This window comes from Chelonia mydas, chromosome 7, assembly GCF_015237465.2.
Source record: "Chelonia mydas isolate rCheMyd1 chromosome 7, rCheMyd1.pri.v2, whole genome shotgun sequence".
Lineage (NCBI taxonomy): Eukaryota > Metazoa > Chordata > Testudines > Cheloniidae > Chelonia > Chelonia mydas.
In genome coordinates this window covers 52880601-52899922 of record NC_057853.1, presented here as the reverse complement: position 1 = coordinate 52899922, position 19322 = coordinate 52880601, and the positions used below count along the sequence as shown (strand labels likewise).

The window sequence follows — 19322 nt, the reverse complement described above, 5'->3', positions numbered from 1 at the left end:
AGATACACCCTCCCCCCACTCTAGCCTATGTGAGACACAAAGTCTTGTGCATAGGGATGCTACTTTGGTTGGGGCCCTAGCTACAGCACAGGGGCTGGGAGTCCGGGATCCTCTAGCTCATTCCACAGCTCATCTGCATTTCAGTCACAGTGACCTGCCCATTCACTAGCCCAATGTGAAACCTCAGTATCTCAAAGATGAGTTTGCAATTGGTACATGACAGTAAATAAGTAAAATCCATTTATTCATGTCTGAACAGTGGTGACATGATTACATCATATCCTGGCAATTTTCTGGCAACGTGGATGACCCAGAAACATGGCAGGTCAAGGGGATGATGACATTTCAACAACAGGGAGGGGCAAAACTCCAAAGGTTTGATGGTTCCATCAATATTACGCCTCAAACTCCCAGGGCCAAGATTTTCAAAAATCAAATCTACAGTTAGGCTCTGAAGTCCCTATTTAGGCACCTCTATGAGTGACCTGAGTTTCAGGGGTGCTGAGCACCAAGCAGCTCCCATACAAAGCACTGAAAAGTCTAGAGGAAGGTGAATAGGAGCTGCCTCTACCTCTTGTGTGGCACAAGGACAAAGGGACAGTCAGTGAAACTGAAAGGCAATCCAATTAAAACTGATCAAAGACAATATGCACCATTCACATGTGGCAGGTGAAGTGCATTGCTGAAAGGTATTACTGAGGCTAAGTGACTGGAAGGATTCATCAAAGGACTAGACATTTATATGGAAGACAAGAACATCTTCCCTCTGACACAGCTGCTGCTGGCCACTGTGGGAGATGGGATCCTGAGCTGGATGGACCATGGGTCTGATTTACTCTGGCAATTCTTACGTCCCGAAGTCACCCTGAACTCCATCACCAGCCAGAAGGGGACTTACCTGAACCCCAGTTGCCTGCAAACCACCTCGGCATCCCGGTCGTCCCATTGGTCATCACAGATGGTGCCCCACTTGCCGTCGTGGTAGACCTCCACTCGCCCCTCGAAGCTCTCCTTTCCCCCAGCCAGCCGCAGCGGGGCCGCAGCACCTGCTCTTCAGAAAAGGGAGCAACCAGAAGAGAGAGAGTGCATCTGATGACTGGGGATGCAGACCCATTACAGGGCTTCAGGATGAACCAGCCTCTGCCCTGGCCTTTCCCAGCCACCTCTGACCACTAGTGACTGTGCTGTTAGCCCTCCCCTAGTGGTGGCGGCGGGGCTGTTTGCCAAGAGATGGCTCACCAAAGGCGAGGCAAGGCACAGACATTCAAGGGACGTCGATGAGCAGGGGCTATGCTCCCTGGGGCAGAGGCCTGGCTCAGGGAACCCCTACCGAGGGTGAGCTGCTCACTGCTGACTTTTTTCATTGTTTAGGAACAGATTGTGGGAGAAGTGGGGCAGCTTCCTTCTCCCCCCACATGCCTCCCCTCTGCGTGCTCAGGGCTGGAAGGGAGTGGTTGATCCTCAGCTGGAAACTGGAGCCCATTTTTACTGCAGTAAGTAGACCAAGCCAAGCCTGCATCATCTTGTCCATCCCCGCAACTTTGCCAGCTGAGATTTTATATCCTGGTGGCAACGCTGTGAATTGGGACACTTGGCCCTGAGGGACGGGGGTCCCAGCTCCTTTCCCTGGGGATTTACCTGCAGGAGGAACACACTCTGCTGCTGCGATTCCCTGGTTACAGGCTCCGGACGCAGCCTCCTGGTAGCCACACTGCAGCAGGGCCTTCTCATCCCCATGGCAGTTTGCCGACTGCAGATGGAGGGGAACCAGCCCCAAGGCAGCATGGAAGTTCTTCCTAGCTGTGCCTATCTCACTGAGCACAGAGAGGAGAGCACAAGGATAATACTAGCATCTCTGGCACTATCTGAGTCACCATCCCCCCTCTCTGTCACTCCCACATTTTCACATGGTGCCTGTGACCTGAACCTACATCGGACCCCAGCCACAATGTACTGTATATGCACCAAGCCCAAAGAGGCGGGCATGCACCCAAGGCTGCCATCTGAAACCAAGTGGCAAGCCACCAACAGGCACAGAGGCCTTCCCTATTCCCAGCAGCTGCTGTGGAAGACATAAGGAAGTCACACAGAGAGGATCACGTCTTAAAGGCAGAAAGTAGTGAGAGCTGGTGGGTCTAAAGGACGGATATGCTCGTCATGCCAGCGATAAAGAACGAGGCACAGAAACAAACAGCAGGGAGAGAAGCAGGGCTGATTCTCTGCAACATGGGTTCGCAAGGAGGCACATGAGGACCCATCCTCCCCCTTTGGAGAAGATGAGTCCTGAAACTTCTACTATTTGTAAAGTGGGGCCTGGGCTGGAAGAGGATTCAAATCACTGCTCTTAGGGAAGGCTTGGCAAGCAGCTTCTCCAGAGGACACTGGCAGCTCTGTAGGACAGTGTTACAGGATCCTCACTGGTTTTGCTCTTTGTGGAGCTTGTCAGCTGTAGGCAATGTCTTAAAGTGCAGCTGCACTCTTTTCCACTGGCCTCAGTTATCATAAACGCAAGTCTGGGGGTAAGTAATTAGCCAGTCATGGGCCTTCCTTTTATTTTCATGGTCACATGGACGTTAGTGGCTCCTGATTGACCCTCTTCTTTTCCTTCCTTCTTTCAGGTAGAAGCCCTGCCCGCAGCTCAGGTAGACTCATACATCACCAGGGAGTGGGGCCAGCTGCTTGAAGGGAGGGCAGCAACCTCTGAGACGGGGCAAGTTCAGGAGGAGAGAAGAGCATATTTCTCCTCCCCCTGGAGAATCTGGGGCAGTGCTGAAACACCACCCCGAAGGAGGCAGATCGGCGGGCATAGTGACCTTGACCTCCAAGAATCCAGGAGAGCCCCCTTCGTAGGGGGAGAACCTCCCCACTTCCAAAGCAGGGGGCAGCTCAGCAGACTGACTGTTGAGACCCCAGAGCTAAGCATGAGCTCCTGGCTCTTCCCACAGAACTGGTGGCACTGTGTCAGCACTCCCCTTCTGGGGGCCCTTTGAGCTTTTCACTGGGTCCTCCAATGTGATGAAAACTGCTTTGCCAGGTCACTAGCCAGCACCACTCCCAGGAGATACAAAATTCAGTAGAAACCTTCCAGCCCAAGGCCAAAACCGTCCTGCTACACAGGCAACCTTTGTGCCAGGTTGCTCCTTTCTCAGGAAGGCTGCAGGTTCCAGAGGGAGGGGCCAGGCCGCCCTGGCAGGAAGAGGAGCCAGTCTCTCACCTGCTGCGGGAGCAGAGCCAATGGGATTTTCACCGTTATTTCATGTTGTAAGGCAGGTGCGGGTGCCAGTGTGAATTAGCAAAGCCTCTTCCTTCTCTGCAGACTCTACCCCCTCCCTGTTCCGGTGGGAGGGGAAAGGGATGGGGCTTGGGAGGGAATCTCTCAGAGAAAGTCACTGAGGTTTGGTAGTCTAGACTCTCTTCTTGCAGTGGTGACTGGGGGTCTGGACAGGGGATGGGCCATGGCCACAGAAGGAAAACAGCAGCGTACATTCAGCACTGCTCACTGGGGACAGAGCAAATTCAGACACCAAGGAGGCAGAGACTGTTCTCCTTTGTGGGTGATCACTGGAATCTGCCTCTGAAGTTCCTACCTGACTCCCAGCTGCCTGCAGACCACGCTGGCATCCCAGTCTGTCCAATGGTCAGCACAGATGGTGCCCCAGAGTCCGCTGAAGTACAGCTCCACCCTGCCACCTTCAGACAGCCGCACAGCACCTTCCGAAAGAAAGACTCTGATGCCAAAGTGCTCCCTGCTGCACTCTCAGCAGCCAATGCATGCTGCTCAGGTGCTGTGCAAGATGGCTCTGGAAACGGACTGGACACCCTGATTTCCCATGATGCGGTTGAGCTGCAGCCAGCCTCTCTCACCCCCATTTTCCAGGGCTATTCCTCAGGCAGTGCGGTATGGAGAAGCACCACACCGGCATCTTCCCCACTGGGGTGACAGCTGTTTGGGAGGCTGGCCTTTGCCACCTTCTTTTGAGAGCCAGGGCTGTACAATGGATAGAGCAGGAGACTGAGGAGCCAGGAGGCCTGGGATCTGCCTTTAGCACCACGCCTCAGTTTCCCCATCTGTGAAATAGGGATAACTCCACTTATCCATCTTTGTAATGAGCTGCGAGGTATAGACTGTAAAGGGCTTTAGGTATTATCAATCTCTGAAACTCCTACACTGAGACACTTGATTGTGTAACCAATCAGGAATTTTGAATGTGCACTAGACTGCCCCCAAGGTCAATGGCCCCACAGGAAGCGGTACGACTAGAGGGCCAGTAACAATGGGCTGTTCCTCTGCAATTGCACCAGGAAAAGGAGGAGGCAGGAATTCACTCCCTTTAAATTGCTACAATAGAACAGATCTCCATCAACACCTGGAAACCTCCTCACCCCACCGAGAGTTACTGGGAAGGGCCTTCCCCACACCTCCACCCATGCTTTGAGCACTGGAACAGAAGCACACAGCTATACTCTGCTGGCCTCAAATAGAAATGGCGTTGAGGAAAAAGAAAGTGACACAGGAGGGACAGGCAGGCACACAGGCCCCACCCATACGAGGCACCTCTCATCTGGAGGAAGCCATATTTGAAAGTGTTTGTGCCAGTGGGGGGAGGTGGAGCCTAGTTTTGTTGAAATGGTGTTTTTAAAAAGGGGTTGAAATACCATTTCCTAGCACATTGCAAATAAGGCTGTGAGGCCAAATGTTCAAGGGATCGGCACCCACAACTGGGGCCAGATTTTCTAAAGGGCTCAGCTCTCACTGAAGCACTGAAATAAGGGGCAGATTGTCAAACAACAGTCACTTCCCTTGCGACACTAATAGCCAGATTTTCACCGAAGGCCAGCTTCTACATATTTCCTCTATACACTGCTATAGTTACACCAGTATAATTATAAACTGCTATAGTTATACTGGTATAGCTCCCATGTGGCCACTCAGCCCTGGTCTACATTACGAGTTTAGGTCAAATTTAGCAGCATTAGGTCAATTTAACCCTGCACCCGTCCACATGACCAAGCCTGTTTTGTCAACTTAAAGGGCTCTTAAAATTGATTTCTGTACTCCTCCCTGGCAAGGGGAGTAACGCTAAAATCGACCTCGCTGGGTCAAATTTGGGGTAGTGTGGATGCAATTCGATGATATTGGCCTCCGGGAGCTATCCCAGAGTGCTCCATTATGACTGCTCTGGACAGCACTCTCAACTCAGATGCACTGGCCAGGTAGACAGGAAAAGCCCCGGGAACTTTTGAATTTCATTTCCTGTTTGACCAGCATAGCGAGCTGATCAGCACAGGTGACCATGGAGTCCCAGAATCACAAAAGAGCTCCAGCATGGACCAAACGGGAGGTACTGGATCTGATCGCTGTATGGGGAGACGAATCCGTGCAGGCAGAACTCCGTTCCAAAAGACGAAATGCCAATATATATGCCTAAATCTCCAAAGGCATGATGGACAGAGGCTACAACAGGGACACACAGCAGTGCCACATGAAAGTTAAGGAGCTGAGGCAAGCCTACCAAAAAACAAAGGATGCAAACGGTCACTCCGGGTCAGAGCCCCATACATGCCACTTCTATGATGGGCGGCATGCAATTCTAGGGAGCGCCCCTACCACTACCCCACCACTGTCCGTGGACACCTGCAAGGGGGGAGCCCCACGCAACAGGGATGAGGATTTTGTGGCTGAGGAAGATGATGATGATGAGGAGGTTTAGGATAGCGCACAGCAGGCAAGCAAAGAATCCCTTTTCCCCGGCAGCCAGGAACTGTTCATCACCCTGGAGCCAATAACCTCCCAACCCTCCCAAGGTGGATTCCCAGACCATGAAGCAGGAGAAGGCACCTCTGGTGAGTGTACCTTTGTAAAAATAATACAGGGTTTAAAAGCAAGCGTGTTTAATGATTAATTTGCCCTGAAGACTTGGGATGCATTCACGGCTAGTATAGTTACTGGAAAAGTCTGTTAACGTGTCTGGGGATGAAGCGGAAATCCTCCAGGGACATCTTCATGAAGCTCTCCTGGAGGTACTCCCAAAGCCTTTGCAAAAGGTTTCTGGGGAGGGCGGCCTTATCCCATCCTCCATAGTAGGACACTTTTACCACACCAAACCAGTAGCAAGTAGTCTGGAATCATTGCAGAACAAAGCATTGCAGCGAATGGGCCTGGGCTTTGGTGGCATTCAAGCAACATCCATTCTTTATCTCTTTGATAATAGCCTCAGGAGAGTGATATCATTCATGGTCACCTGGTTCAAATACAGGAAATTTGTTTAAGGGGACATTCAGAGGTATGGGAAAGGAGGGCACTGCTGTTTGAAACCATTCCCACGTTTTGAAGGTTGAAGAAGCCGAAACCCTTTGCCTTACCATGGCTGCCTGCAAGCCAAATTCTGTTGTGCAGCTGAGTGTGTGTGATGTCTCACACCAAACTGGCAGGCACTCAATATAAGAAGCAAAATGCAATCTTGTACCAAAAGCACATGTGCTATGTAATGTGAATCGCTTGCTTCAGTGTGAAATAGTCTTCCCTTTGTTCTCTAAAATGTATCTTTTTAAATACTACTCTCCCTTTTTTTCCTCCCACAGCTGCAAATGTTTCTACGCTCCCCCTGTCATCTCCGTCCCAGAGGCTAGCGCAGATTAGAAGGCGAAAAAAACGCACTCATGATGAAATGTTCTCAGAGCTCATGCAGTCCTCCCACACTGAAAGAGCTCAGCAGAATGCATGGAGGCAACCAATGACAGAGTCCAGGAACGCATTAAATGAATGCGATGAGAGGAGGGAGGAACGTGATGAGAGGAGGGAGGAGCGCGATGAAAGGAGGCAGGATGCAATGCAATGAGTCTAATGGGGAAGCAAACTGACATGCTCAGGCATCTGGTGGAGCTGCAGGAAAGGCAGCAGGAGCACAGACCGCCGCTGCAGCCCCTGTATAACCGCCTGTCCTCCTCCCCAAGTTCCATATCCTCCTCACCCAGATGCCCAAGAACGCAGCGGGGGAGGCTATGGGCACCCAGCCACTCCACCCCAGAGGATTGCCCAAGCAACAGAAGGCTGGCATTCAATAAGTTTTGAACTGTAGTGTGGCCTGGTCCTTCCCTCCTCCCCTCATCCACCACTCCACACCGTGCTTCCCTTCTCACCCACCCCTTCTGGGCTATTTTGCAAGTTTTCCCCCTATTTGTGTGAAGAATTAATAAAGAATGCATGATTTTGAAACAATAATGACTTTATTGCCTCTAGAAAAGGAGTACTTGTGGCACCTTAGAGACTAATAAATTGGTTAGTCTCTAAGGTGCCACAAGTACTCCTTTTCTTTTTCCGAATACAGACTAACACGGCTGCTACTCTGAAACCTGTCTTTATTGCCTCTGAAAGTGGTGATCAAAGGAGGGGTCGGTCGGTTGGCTTACAGGGAAGTAGAGTCAACCAAGGGGGCGGGTTTTCATCAAGGAGAAACAAACAGAACTGTCATTCCGTAGCCTGGCCAGTCATGAAACTGGTTTTCAAAGCTTCTCTGATGTGCAGGGCACCCAGCTGTGCTCTTCTAATGGCCCTGGTGTCTGTCTGCGCGTAATTGGCCACCAGGCGATTTGCCTCAACCTCCCACCCCGCCATAAACATCTCCCCCTTACTCTCACAGAGATTGGGGAGCACACAGCAAGCAGCAATAACAATGGGAATATTGGTTTCGCTGAGGTCTAATCTAGTCAATCAACTGCGCCAGCAAGCTTTTGAAAGTCCAAATGCACATTCTACCACCATTCTGCACTTGCTCAGCCTATAGTTGAACTGCTCCTGACTACAGTCCAGGGTGCCTGTGTATGGCTTCATAAGCCATGGCATTAAGGGGTAGGCTGGGTCCCCAAGGATAACTATAGGCATTTCAACATCCCCAACAGTTATTTTCTGGTCTGGGAAGTATGTTCCTTCCTGCAGCTGTTCAAACAGATCAGAGTTCCTGAAGATGCGAGCGTCATGTACCTTTCCCGACCATCCCATGTTGATGTTGGTAAAAAGCCCCTTGTGTCCACCAGTGCTTGCAGCACCATTGAAAAGTACCCCTTGTGATTTACATGCTGGCTGCCAAGGTGGTCCAGTCCCAAGATAGGGATATGCATTCCATCTATCGCCCCACCACAATTAGGGAACCCCATTGCAGCAAAGCCATCCACTATAACCTGCACATTTCCCAGAGTCACTACCCTTGATAGCAGCAGCTCAGTGATTGCGTTGGCTACTTTGATCACAGCATCCCCCACAACAGATTTACCCACTCCAAATTGATTCCCAACTGACCGGTAGCTGTCTGGCGTTGCAAGCTTCCAGAGGGCTATCACCACTCTCTTCTCAACTGTGAGGCCTGCTCTCATCTTGGCATTCTGGCGCCTCAGGGCAGGGGAAAGCAGGTCAAAAAGTTCCATGAAAAAGTGCCCTTACGCATGCGAAAGCCACTGGGAATCATCCCAGACCTGCAACACTACGTGGTCCCACCAGTCTGTGCTTGTTTCCCGGGCCCAGAATCGGCATTCTACGGCCTGAACCTGCCCCATTACCACCATGATGTCCAAATTGCCAGGGCCCGTGCTTTGAGAGAAGTCTGTGTCCATGTCCTCATCACTCTTGTGATCGCGCTATCATAGCCTCCTCGCCTGCTTTTGCAGAGTCTGCACACACTGCAGGATAATGCGCGAGATGTTTGCAATGCTCACAACAGCAGCAGTGAGCTGACCTTGCCAGAGTATGGCATCTGCAGAAGAGCAGGAGAGCAGAGTTGCAGCGGAAGCGATGGATGATGATGGTTGCCACGAGAACAGATATTTATACAGAACGACAAGAAGACCTGCGAGATGGATTCATGGCACCAGGAGAGCAGAGTTGCAGCAGAAATGGTGGAGGACGACGGTTAGCACCACGCACATTTCCCGAGGAAGAACACAAGTACCCGGGAGCACATGACAGGCAACATGGAGAAATTTGTTATTGACACAAGAGTAGCAGAGCAGAGTTGCAGCGGAAGCGGTGGATGATGACAACAGTTAGCAGTCCTACTGCACCGTCTGCTGACAGCAGTATGGCGTCTGCACAGAAAAAAGGCGTGAAATGATTGTCTGCTGTTGCTTTCACAGAGGGAGGGACGACTGACGATATGTACCCAAAACCACCGTGATAATGTTTTTGCCCCATCAAGCATTGGGAGCTCAACCCAGAATTCCAATGGGCAGTGGAGACTGCGGGAACTGTGGGATAGCTACCCACAGTGCAATGCTCTGAAAGTCGATGCTAGCCACTGTACTGTGGATGCACTCCGCCGACTTAATGCACTTAGTGTGGACATACGCAATCGACTGTATAAAATCGATTTCTAAAAATCGACTTCTATAACATCGACCTAATTTCGTAGTGTAGACATACCCTCAGGCTTCATCTACACTGGCACTTTTGTTGGTCAGGAGTGTGAAAAAACACACCCCTGACTGACATAAGTTTCACCAACAAAAGTGCAGGTGTGGATAGCGCTGTGTCGGCAGGAGAGGCTCTCCTGCTGACATAACTAATGCTGCTTGTTGCGGGTGGTTAAATTATGCCAGCAGAAGAGTTCTCTCCCAGGGGTGCTGGAACAATTTGTATAGTGGAGGTACTGAGAGTCATTAAACCAAACTGTAAACCCTGGATATGATGGGAACCACTTCAAGCCAGGGGATGCAGCAGCACCCCTAGTTCCAGTGCCTATGCTTTCTTCTGCTGGTGAAGAGTGGCTACAGGGGAGCTGGTACAGCTGTGCCATTGTAAGGTCCATAGTGTAGACATAGCCTCAGACTCCAGAACAAGGGCTTGTCTATACTTAAAATGCTGCAGCACCACCACTGTAGAGCTTCAGTGAAGATGCTACTTACACCAACAGGAGAGGTTTTCCCGTCGGTATCAGTAATCCACCTCCCCAAGAGGCCATAGCTAGGTTAATGAGGGAATTCTCCCATCGACCTAGCGCTGTCTACACCAGGGTATAGGTCAGTTCAACTGCGTTGTTCAAGGGCGTGGATTTTTCACACCCCTAAGCAACATATTTATAGCGACCTAACTTCCTAGTGTGGACCAGGCCTACGAGTGGCTTCTTTTGACTTTAGCTTATATCTCTTTGGAAGCAGTTTAAGATAAGCCGAGAAAGATGCTTTTATACTGGCATAAGACTGTCCACACTGGGGTTATAAATTCACACCTTACCTTATACCAGTAAAATTTCTCATCGAGACAAGTCCTTGGTTAATGGCCTAAACAGAAGCCAAATTTTTCTGAAAATTCTGACCAACTATTGTGCTGTGCTCATTGCTCTGGGTCCAACACCAAGCTGTATGCATCTTGGCACCTCCACCTACCCTCTCCCCCCACGTCCCCACCCGCCTATGGATAAGGTCTGAGAGCATGCAGCCAAGACCCCCAAGCCAAGCGATGCTGAGGGGTACTTACCCTGGTTACAGTCACAGCTGGCCCAGCCAATCACTCCAGAAGCAAGCCGGTAGAAGCACCAAGGCATGGCTCCCCCGTCTGGATTTCTGCAGTAGTTGTGGTTCCCTAAGCCCCTGTCTGGGTACTGCTGGACATAATCAGGGAACTCTGCCCAGTTCAAACACTCCGACCCAGACTCAGTGACAGTCAATGAGCCATTGTAATACCCGAGGGGCCCAATGCCACACAAGCCGGACCCTGGAGACAGAAAGGAAGCTTTCAGGATGGCTTGCTGCCAAGAAGGGCTTGGATAAAGCCAGTATGTGTCACATAACAGCCCTCTTCTGCTGGCTCCTTCCATTTCTGCAACATTGAACCTTCATTTTCTTTTACAAATCAAGACTCTCTGCCCTGGGGTTGTGAAGAAAGCCTTGTAAATGTGATCTAATCAAATGTTCCTGAAAAATAATAGCACTGAGAGTTGTGAACTCCCCCATCATCTGAAATGAGTGTTAACTCTGGACCCTAATGAAGACACCCAGCTACTCTGGGATGGTAGGCAGAACGCAAGCTCCACTAATACTACTTCTCACCCCACCCACTCTGACTCCTGAATAAGATACCCCTACATTTGGACATAAGCCTACTTGAAAGCCACACTTTATCTTTGAGCTGAGCCAGACTCAGGCCCCTGTAAAATCAGATTCTGCAAAGGAGGGGGTCGATTTATAGTCCCCCCACGTGGAGACTCTTATTCCAGCATGCACTACATGCATGTTCTTTATTTACATGAGTACATCAGCTTGTCTGTTTGAAAGCAGTGGGCTTATGGGGAGTACAGCAAACCCATTCTAAGCAGGCACAAAAATCCAGACCAGTGTTTATCCAAAATTCCTGCCTGTGAAAAAAATGTCAGTAAATTAAATATGTAGTTTTTGTGACAGATTGAAATCCTCCTTCATTCATCTGGAATAAGAGAGGGAAAAACAGAATTGGCTTTCTATAGCAGATAGGTCTCTCCAAGTGCAACATGTGGGAGAAGACCCTGGAATGAATTTCAGTACAATAGCTCGATTCATTTAATAAACAAACAGAAGCCAATACCTTTAGCAAACCCTTCTGCAACAGCAAGGATAAATATGTCCTGTACGACAAACAGCTGATGTGTACAGAAGAATTACACTGTGCCATTGACCTTGAAAACAACAGAGAGGTTTGCAAGGCCAGCTGGAATGGGCTGTGGTGCCATGTATATCAGCAGGTACAGATACACTGTGAAGAAAGCAACATAAATGTCTAGAGAGAGTCACTTGGAAGACGATCTGTAGCCTGACTTGGATTCACTGACAAAGCCATGATGAGGGGTCGGTAAGACCTCAAAATTATTAAAATGGATTAAAGAAGAGACAATGTGAAAGAGACAAAGAGAGAGGAAAGGGAAAGAAAATGTGGGATGAAGAGAAAACTGCAGCAGTATTGGAGATGAAGAAAAAATGAGGCTGGAAATGTGAAGGAGGGAGAGAAACAGAAACCCAAGCATGCAACAGAGCAGAAAATGGCACAGTGATGGGACAAGACAGAGGATGAGAGCAAGCCAACAGTTTCCATTCTGCTCATGGTCTCAGGGCACAGTGAGGCATCTGACTGGCGACTGAATTAATAACTTCTTGTTCTTACCTGCACTCTGCAAATGGTTTTGGCTGGGCTGCGATCCCAGGAGAGCCTGGGAAAGAAACACAAAGCAAAAGCAGAGAGATGATTATCCTGTGAAATAAATATGGGCAAGTCATGAAAGCTGCTCAGCTTCTGGCTGCTCTGGAGAAACACACCCTAGTAACCAGCTCTTCCCTGATTCCCCTATTACTCCTCTTAAGGCCAATCACAGCTCTGCCCACGAATAACAAAATGAATAATTTGTAGGCTGCAGAGGCTTACCCTTCCTACAACAACCATGCCGCTAAAGGGCTGCTGCGTGTCATTTCCAGGCTTTTATCCAAGCGCTCTGAGAGGCATGGGGAGCTGGAGCAAGCAGGAGAGGAAGGGAGAAACAGGGGCCTGAGCAAGATGTAGGGGGGAAAAGGGGAGACTGAAAGAAATGGTCATGCCCCCTAAAAATGTATTAGTAGTCCCTCCCTCTCTCCCTGCACAAACCATGGAAGTGGCTTCCTATGGCTGTGACAGTGAACAGGTCTGAAGATAGAGCATCTACCTGATGCGGTGGTGCCCTCAGGAGTCAGTGTTCACACTCAGAGAGGGCACCCACACACAAAACAATGAGTGTCTGTAAGAGGGAACTCAACAGGGCCTTTAAGATTTTGCCTTTAATACAGTTCAGGGCTTGAAGAAGTGTAATGATACCTCACACCACACCACACCAAACAGGGCTTGACATATTAGGAACAAGCACAAGGGATATGAAACAAAGCTCTGAGGTTTCTGGGGCTGCTGCCTAGCTCCAGCTGCATACTGTAGCATGAGCAGAAGCTTTCTGATGGTATCCACACCATTGCTGGCTGGGGGAAGGCGATCTCCACTCTGACGTGACCTCGTGCTTTCACAGGATTTGCAGGCAGGTGTAAGCTCTTCCCAGACCAGTGGCAACAGACTGAGGCAAAGAGTCTGAAGTATATCTCCTAGCTCCTCACACTTGAGTTTACTTCTAAATAACCAGCAGCTTTTTACATGTGCAAGGATCACTAATTTACAGAGTGGGGGCATGTATATCTTTAGAAGTCTAGCCATCGGAAGCTGTTCTCACTCTCTCTTTTTACTGGAGCTGCCATGGTTTTGTCTCTCTCAGCTTCATCTCTTGTTCTGTAAAGGGGGGAGAGAACAATTTGGGATTGAAGCTAATTCTTTTCCTGTATTAAAGACTGTGGGCCACATCCATCTCTGGAGTAAACTGAGGCAATTCCCACTGGTTTCAACAGGGGTCAGACCTGCTTATGCCAGAACTGAATCTGATCAGCAGATGCTGTCGACAATGGGACAGCACCAAGATCACCCCAGAAAAGCCAGACCTGAAATTCTAGATCAGAAATGTATCAATGACATTTCTGGAAATGCCAGATCAGCTGGGATGAGGAGGGGCATGTGTTTGGGGTGGGGGAAAGGGGGTACATGTGTGTATGTGTGTGTAAACAGCAGTTAGATTTTTACTCCATTGAGCAGGGAGCCCCTCTCTGTGTGTGTATCATACAGCACTGAGCCTACACAATGGAGAGTAAACCAACAATTCTTTGCACTTTTATAGCCACAGTCATCTGAAGATCTCAAAGCACTTTACAGAGACGGGAATGCCTCTCCCCTTTCAGAGCCGGGCAAGCTGAGCCACAGGAGTCCTGTGCTTGCCCAAGCTCCCACAGCAAGACAGGTGACAGAACCAGAATCCATGTCTCCCAACTCCCTGCTCCCACAGGATGTGCATGCCCAGGCCAGTCTGCATGTGATAGGCTGGATTAATAATGGACTGCATGGAGAATGGATCCACCACAACTTGGAGACTGATCGTGAAGGAAGGGACTGCAGTCCAGACCCATGGAGCAATGTGCTCCTCCCAAAGCCCTCTCACCAAAGACTGGTCCCCTTAGCCCCCTCACATTTTAGCACCAGCGCAAACAGCCTGTCCTACATCCTTGGCCCCAGGCACATGTAGCTATAAATTATCAGTCCACAACAGCAATAGGGGAGATTAATCTATCGGCAATAGGCAGAGACAAAGAGACCCTCCTGCTTTGGTCACTGCAGTGCTTGAGAAAACATGAGCCAAAGCAGCGGCACTCCATGCACCCTGCTCAGCTTTCTGTGGGTTGTGTTTTCTGATTATGCTTTTTCATAGGCAAAAGAAGATACACAGCCCTCCTCCCAGCATAAACCCTCTGGTCCAGGGACAGAAGATAGCAGGGTGCTTCAGAGAGCATATTTACTAAGTGCAATGTCCCCTTGCACATGATATTAAAAAGCCATGTTACATTACAAGGGAGATATATTTTAAAAAAAAATCTCCTACCTCCACACGTCTGAGGCAGGGTAACAAACTCAGCAGCAGGGTCAGGCACTTGAGAGCTTTGGGAATCTCCATCCTTCTTCCTGAGCAAAGTGGCCAGAAGCTTCTTCAGGCTTCACATTCTCGCTGCTGCTGGGCTCAGCTGCCTCCTCCTCTCCCTCCTTCCCCTGTTCTATTTCCCAGGGAGCAGGGCTGGAGCAGCGCAGCACTGGAAGGATCTGCACAGCACAACTCTGTCGTTTCAGTGCAGAGAAGGGAAGGAAGGGGATAAAAGCTCACAGCAGCAGCTTGTGATTTTGCTTTCTTCTCTCTTCTATTTCCTTGTTCTGGAGTGAGGGGAAGAGAATGTGCCCCGAGAATTTCTGACCCACCTTCCAAAACAACAGGAGGCAAGTGCAGACGGGCAGGGTACAGCCTTCAGCCTTCCAGGCTGCTTCCTCACCTCATCTCTTTCTGCCTCCTACCCTGGCTCTCTCCCCTCCCTCTTGCTTGCTGTCCCAGCCTCTTTTTTTGCTCTAGGTTTGTATCTCTCTCTAGTGCAAGCCTCCTCCTCTTCCCCTGCCTACCTTGCTGCCTAGCCCAGCAGTTCTCTCTTCTCTTAAGTTGACACTTCCCTCCTTTCCCCAACTGATTCTTCTCTCTTCCTATCCCTCTCCTGCCTGCAAGGGACTGCTGGACCTGGGAGGTGCTGATTTGTAACTCCCAGCTAGAAAAGCTCCAGCAATAAAACTGAAGGTGTGGGGGGAAATCCTTTGTGTATTTGCAAGACATTATGTCTCCAAGGAACTGGACTTTATCCTCCAACCTCTGTCTTCTTGCTCAACCACCTGCAGCTCCCTGAGAACCTCTTTTCTGGTCTCTGAACCCAGGAGAATAAGAGATGGAGCATTTCAGGTTAAGATGTCTCCTAAGAGAACAGAGTAGGTGATAGGGCACTCTCAGTGGATACCCCCCCACACCCCAACTCGAGGGTGTTCCCATTGCTGGTCTGCCAGATCCTGATCGCCTCCAAGGTTCATCTTTTCAGCCAAGCATTTCTTTAACCTTGGGCTAAGGCTGGAAAGTTGTTTCCACTTGGTGGGTTGGGATGCTTGGTAAGGGATAAGACCCAAAGAGCATCCCTAAACCAGAAGTGTCAGCTGGCCTGACCAGCTCAATGTTCCCCAACTTGCTACTGTTACCATCTGCATCTATAAGGTGTCATGTAATATGTCATTGGAAATCTAACAGCTCACTGACGATTAATCTTCGTGTGTGATGTATGTACGGTCAACCCACAAATAATTACACAGAGCTGCTGGAATTATGATTAAAATGTGTTTAAACCAGGCATGTCGGGGGAGTTAATAAAGAGGGTTTTTCCAGACACAGGAATGCAGTTCTGCATGGGTCTCCCATGTAAATGGAGCAAGGTGTGACCAAAGACAATGAAAAGCACATTGGCATGCCAAACTCACTTAAAAACTCTCTGATTATGTAAATTTGTTTTACTTTTTATCTAAATCAGCCCAGTACTCTGACTGACTTGAAGAGATTGTTAACTCCAGCCAAGCTCACAAGATGGTGTTTCTGGCTCTTTAAAGGAGCAGCAAACTAAATAACTTTGTTGAGCATTCCAGGAGAGGGCTGGACACTGCTGGAGCCAGTTTTAGGGAAATCTAGGACTGCGGGAGGTGTTGGGGTCACTCTGCAAGCAGTAACTGGGCAGGGGAAGCCAGGGTAGGACCTGCATGTTTATCTGCTGGCTGTTGGAGTCTGCAGCAGCACAGCACTGAAGGTATCCAGAGTCGCAGGGCAGGCAGTGACCAACCCCTCACTGGTCTGGGTGGAACCCCAAATTGTCACAGGAGATTGGCTGTTATTGCTGTCCACTATGAGCAGTGCTAGTTGATTTATTTATACACCCCTTAATGTTTATCATTAATAAATATACGCAGCGGGCCTGCCTCCCTGTCCACTTCCTGGTTTCTGTTGAGTGGATGCATTTGACACGGTTCAGGAATTTTAAGGATCTTTACACCTTCTCCGTGCTGCTCTCAGCCCAATTCAATGGACATTCCCTATAGCTGTACTTTTTTATTCCTGGGGAATTACCTCTTTTGGGATTTTGCAGCATGGAAATGTGGAATTCGCCTTGGAAAAGAGGTCATCTTGCATCTCAGAAAGGGAAAGTCCACTAGTCCACTAGGTAAGATTTCCAGGAGACCTTCAACACAAAAACATGGAACAGACTGTTGAAGTCCTTCTTGACTGGATGCAAGGCCCCTTTCTCTCTCCCGGCTTATTACCAGCAATCACTGATTCCAGTCTTGCTGGTTTGTCTCATCCACAATTGCTTATCAAATGCAATTCAATGCTGTTAGAAGATGGGAGGAGGGAGCAGTTGTTATTGGGTGGATCCTACTGCAGTGTGCGCTGGGCATTGCTTGTCTGGCCAAGAATTGCAATCATTTAATTAGGAACAAATCTCTGAACTGACAGCACTAAGCAAGCAGACAGGGAGGCAGAAGGGCAGACAAGAAGAGAGGCTAAAAACAGAGCCTCACCCCAGTGGGCTCTGCCTCTGGCAAGGTCCTGTCACAGAAAGCAGCAGTGGCAGGGAGGGGAAGAGAAGAAAGGGATTTCAGCATGGGCGGCTGGTGAACCAGCCGTTGGGGGCGGCTAACCCCCAGCCCCTCCCCTTCTGCCTTTCTTCCTCCCCTTTTGCCCCTTCCTCCCCCACAGGAGCCCCGAGCACCCCCACCGCAGTAGACAGTGCCCCCCACCCCACCCCAGCCCAGGGCCATCCGAGCTCCCCCAGCCCCGGAGTGCCATGTGACTGGGCATAGGGTTGCCAACATTCTAAGTGCACAAAACCGAACATGCCTGCTCCGCCCCTTCCCTGAGGCCACACCCCCTTCCTCGTCCTTTCCCTGAGACCCCACCCTCCACTCACTACATTCCTTCTCCCTCGGTGGCTTGCTCTCCCCCACCCTCACTCACTTTCACTGGGCTGGAGCAGGGAGTTGGGGTGAGGGCTCTAACTGGGGGTGTGGGCTCCGGGGTGGGACCAGAAATGAGGGCTTCAGGTGCAGAAGGGGGCTCCAGGCTGGGGCAGGGAGTTGGTGAGTGGGAGGGGGAGAGGGCTCTGGCTGGGGGTGCAGGCTCTGGGGTGGGGCTGGGGATGAGGGGTTGGGGTTACAGGATGGGGCTCCAGGCTGTGAGGTGGGGCTGAGGGATTTGGAATGTGGGTGGGGGCTGTGGGTTGAGGCAGGGGGTTGGGGCATGGGAGGGGGTACGGGCAGTGATGAGCTGCCAGAAGCTGAAGATCCGGTTCCTTCAGTCGCTCCGGGTCTTCGGCAGCACTTCGGTGGCAGGTTCTTCACTCGCTCTGGGTCTTCGGCGGCACTGAAGGATCTGCCGCCGAAGTGCCGCCAAAGACCCAGAACGAGTGAAGGGCCCACTGCCGAAATGCCGCCGAAGGCGCACAGTGCTGCCAGGTAAGTACAAATTCACAGCAGGAGCCGAGAGCTGGCGCGGGATGGGCAGGACAGGAGTTTGCCCACCCCTTTAACAACCGGTTCTCAACCGGCTGCAAAATTTAACAACCGGTTCGCGCAAACTGTTGCAAACCGGCTCCAGCTCACCACTGGATATGGGCTCTGGGCTGCAGGTGCGGGCTCTGGGGTGGGGCCGGGAATGAGGGATTCGGAGTGCAGGAGGGGGCTGTGGGTTGAGGCAGCGGGTTGGGGTGCAGAGGGAGTGAGGGCTCTGGCTGGGGGTACAGGCTCTGGGGTGGGGCCAGGGATGAGGAGTTTGGGGTGCAAGAGGGGGCTTCAGGTTTGGGGGGGCTCAGGGCTGGGGAGGAGGATGGGGCTTGGGGTTAGGGTGTGGGCTTACCTTGGGCGGCTCCTGGTCAGTGGCACAGTGGGGCTAAGGCAGGCTCCCTGACTGTCCTGGCTCCGTGCTGCGCCCTGGAAATGGCCAGTAGGTCCGGCTCCTAGGCAGCGGGGCAGGAGGCTCCACGCGCTGCTCTCACCCGCAGGCACCCCCCTCCCAGGTCCCATTGGCTGTGGTTCCCAGCCAATGGGAATCTGGAGCCAGTGTTTGGGATGGTGTGTGGAGTGTGTGGAGCCCCATGGCCCCCTCACCTAGGAGCCGGACCTGCTGGCCACTTCAGGGGTGCAACGCAGTGCCAGGACAGGTAGGGACTAGCGTGACTTAGACCCGCAGCACTGCTGACTGGACTTTTAATGGCCCGATTGGCAGTGCTGACCGGAACCACCAGGATCCCTTTTCAACTGGGCATTCCAGTCGAAAACCGGATGCCTGGCAACCCGAGCCGGGCAACGCGGCTGCAGAGCCTCCAGCCTCGGAGCACGGGGCAGGTGGTGCCGCCCCAGCCCCAGCCAGCCTGGGCCACGGAAGAGGGGGTCTGGGGGTAGGGTGTGGGTGAGGCCACACCAGACTGGTTGGGGAAGTTCAGCCTCCCCAGCCTATAATACCCACTGCCCATGGATTTCAGAGTTCTAGGGCTGCTTGTCCTAATGCAAGCTGAGGGGAGGACTGGCTCAAAATGAGAGAGTAAAATGGCAACGCAGTGACAATGACTGAAAGTTCAGGCTTTGAAAATCCTCCACACCACAAGATCAACCGGGGAAAGTTTATCAATGCTCATTGTTAGGTGACAGCGAATATTTTGATCTGGGTCTCCCTTAAACGTGTTTATTGTTAGACAACCTTCAGACTAAGTCCTTCTCTCTGAGGAAAAGGCAGAGCAACAGCTGGAGACAGCCAGACAGCTCATCTGTTACAGCAGCTGAGGGCCTGGAAAGGACCACCTCTATTCAATCCTGCCTTCCGATGGAAATTATTGTGGTTGATGATCTGCAG

At 50.9% G+C, this 19322-nt stretch overlaps 1 protein-coding gene across 1 annotated transcript in view; it reads right to left on the bottom strand.

Annotated features, from left to right (window-relative positions):
• The window catches only part of LOC102932341 (neurotrypsin-like), a 30212-nt gene extending 15300 nt beyond the window's left edge, over positions 1 to 14912 (bottom strand). The window contains exons 1-6 of the mRNA XM_027822170.3: positions 14454 to 14912; positions 12122 to 12167; positions 10466 to 10702; positions 3588 to 3711; positions 1639 to 1814; positions 899 to 1046 (exon numbers count right to left, since the gene is read on the bottom strand). Of these exons, the coding sequence (XP_027677971.2) occupies positions 899 to 1046; positions 1639 to 1814; positions 3588 to 3711; positions 10466 to 10702; positions 12122 to 12167; positions 14454 to 14525 (803 nt within the window). The 5' untranslated portion in view covers positions 14526 to 14912. The remainder of the gene's footprint in view (positions 1 to 898; positions 1047 to 1638; positions 1815 to 3587; positions 3712 to 10465; positions 10703 to 12121; positions 12168 to 14453) is intronic.
• Positions 14913 to 19322: the final 4410 nt, after the last annotated feature.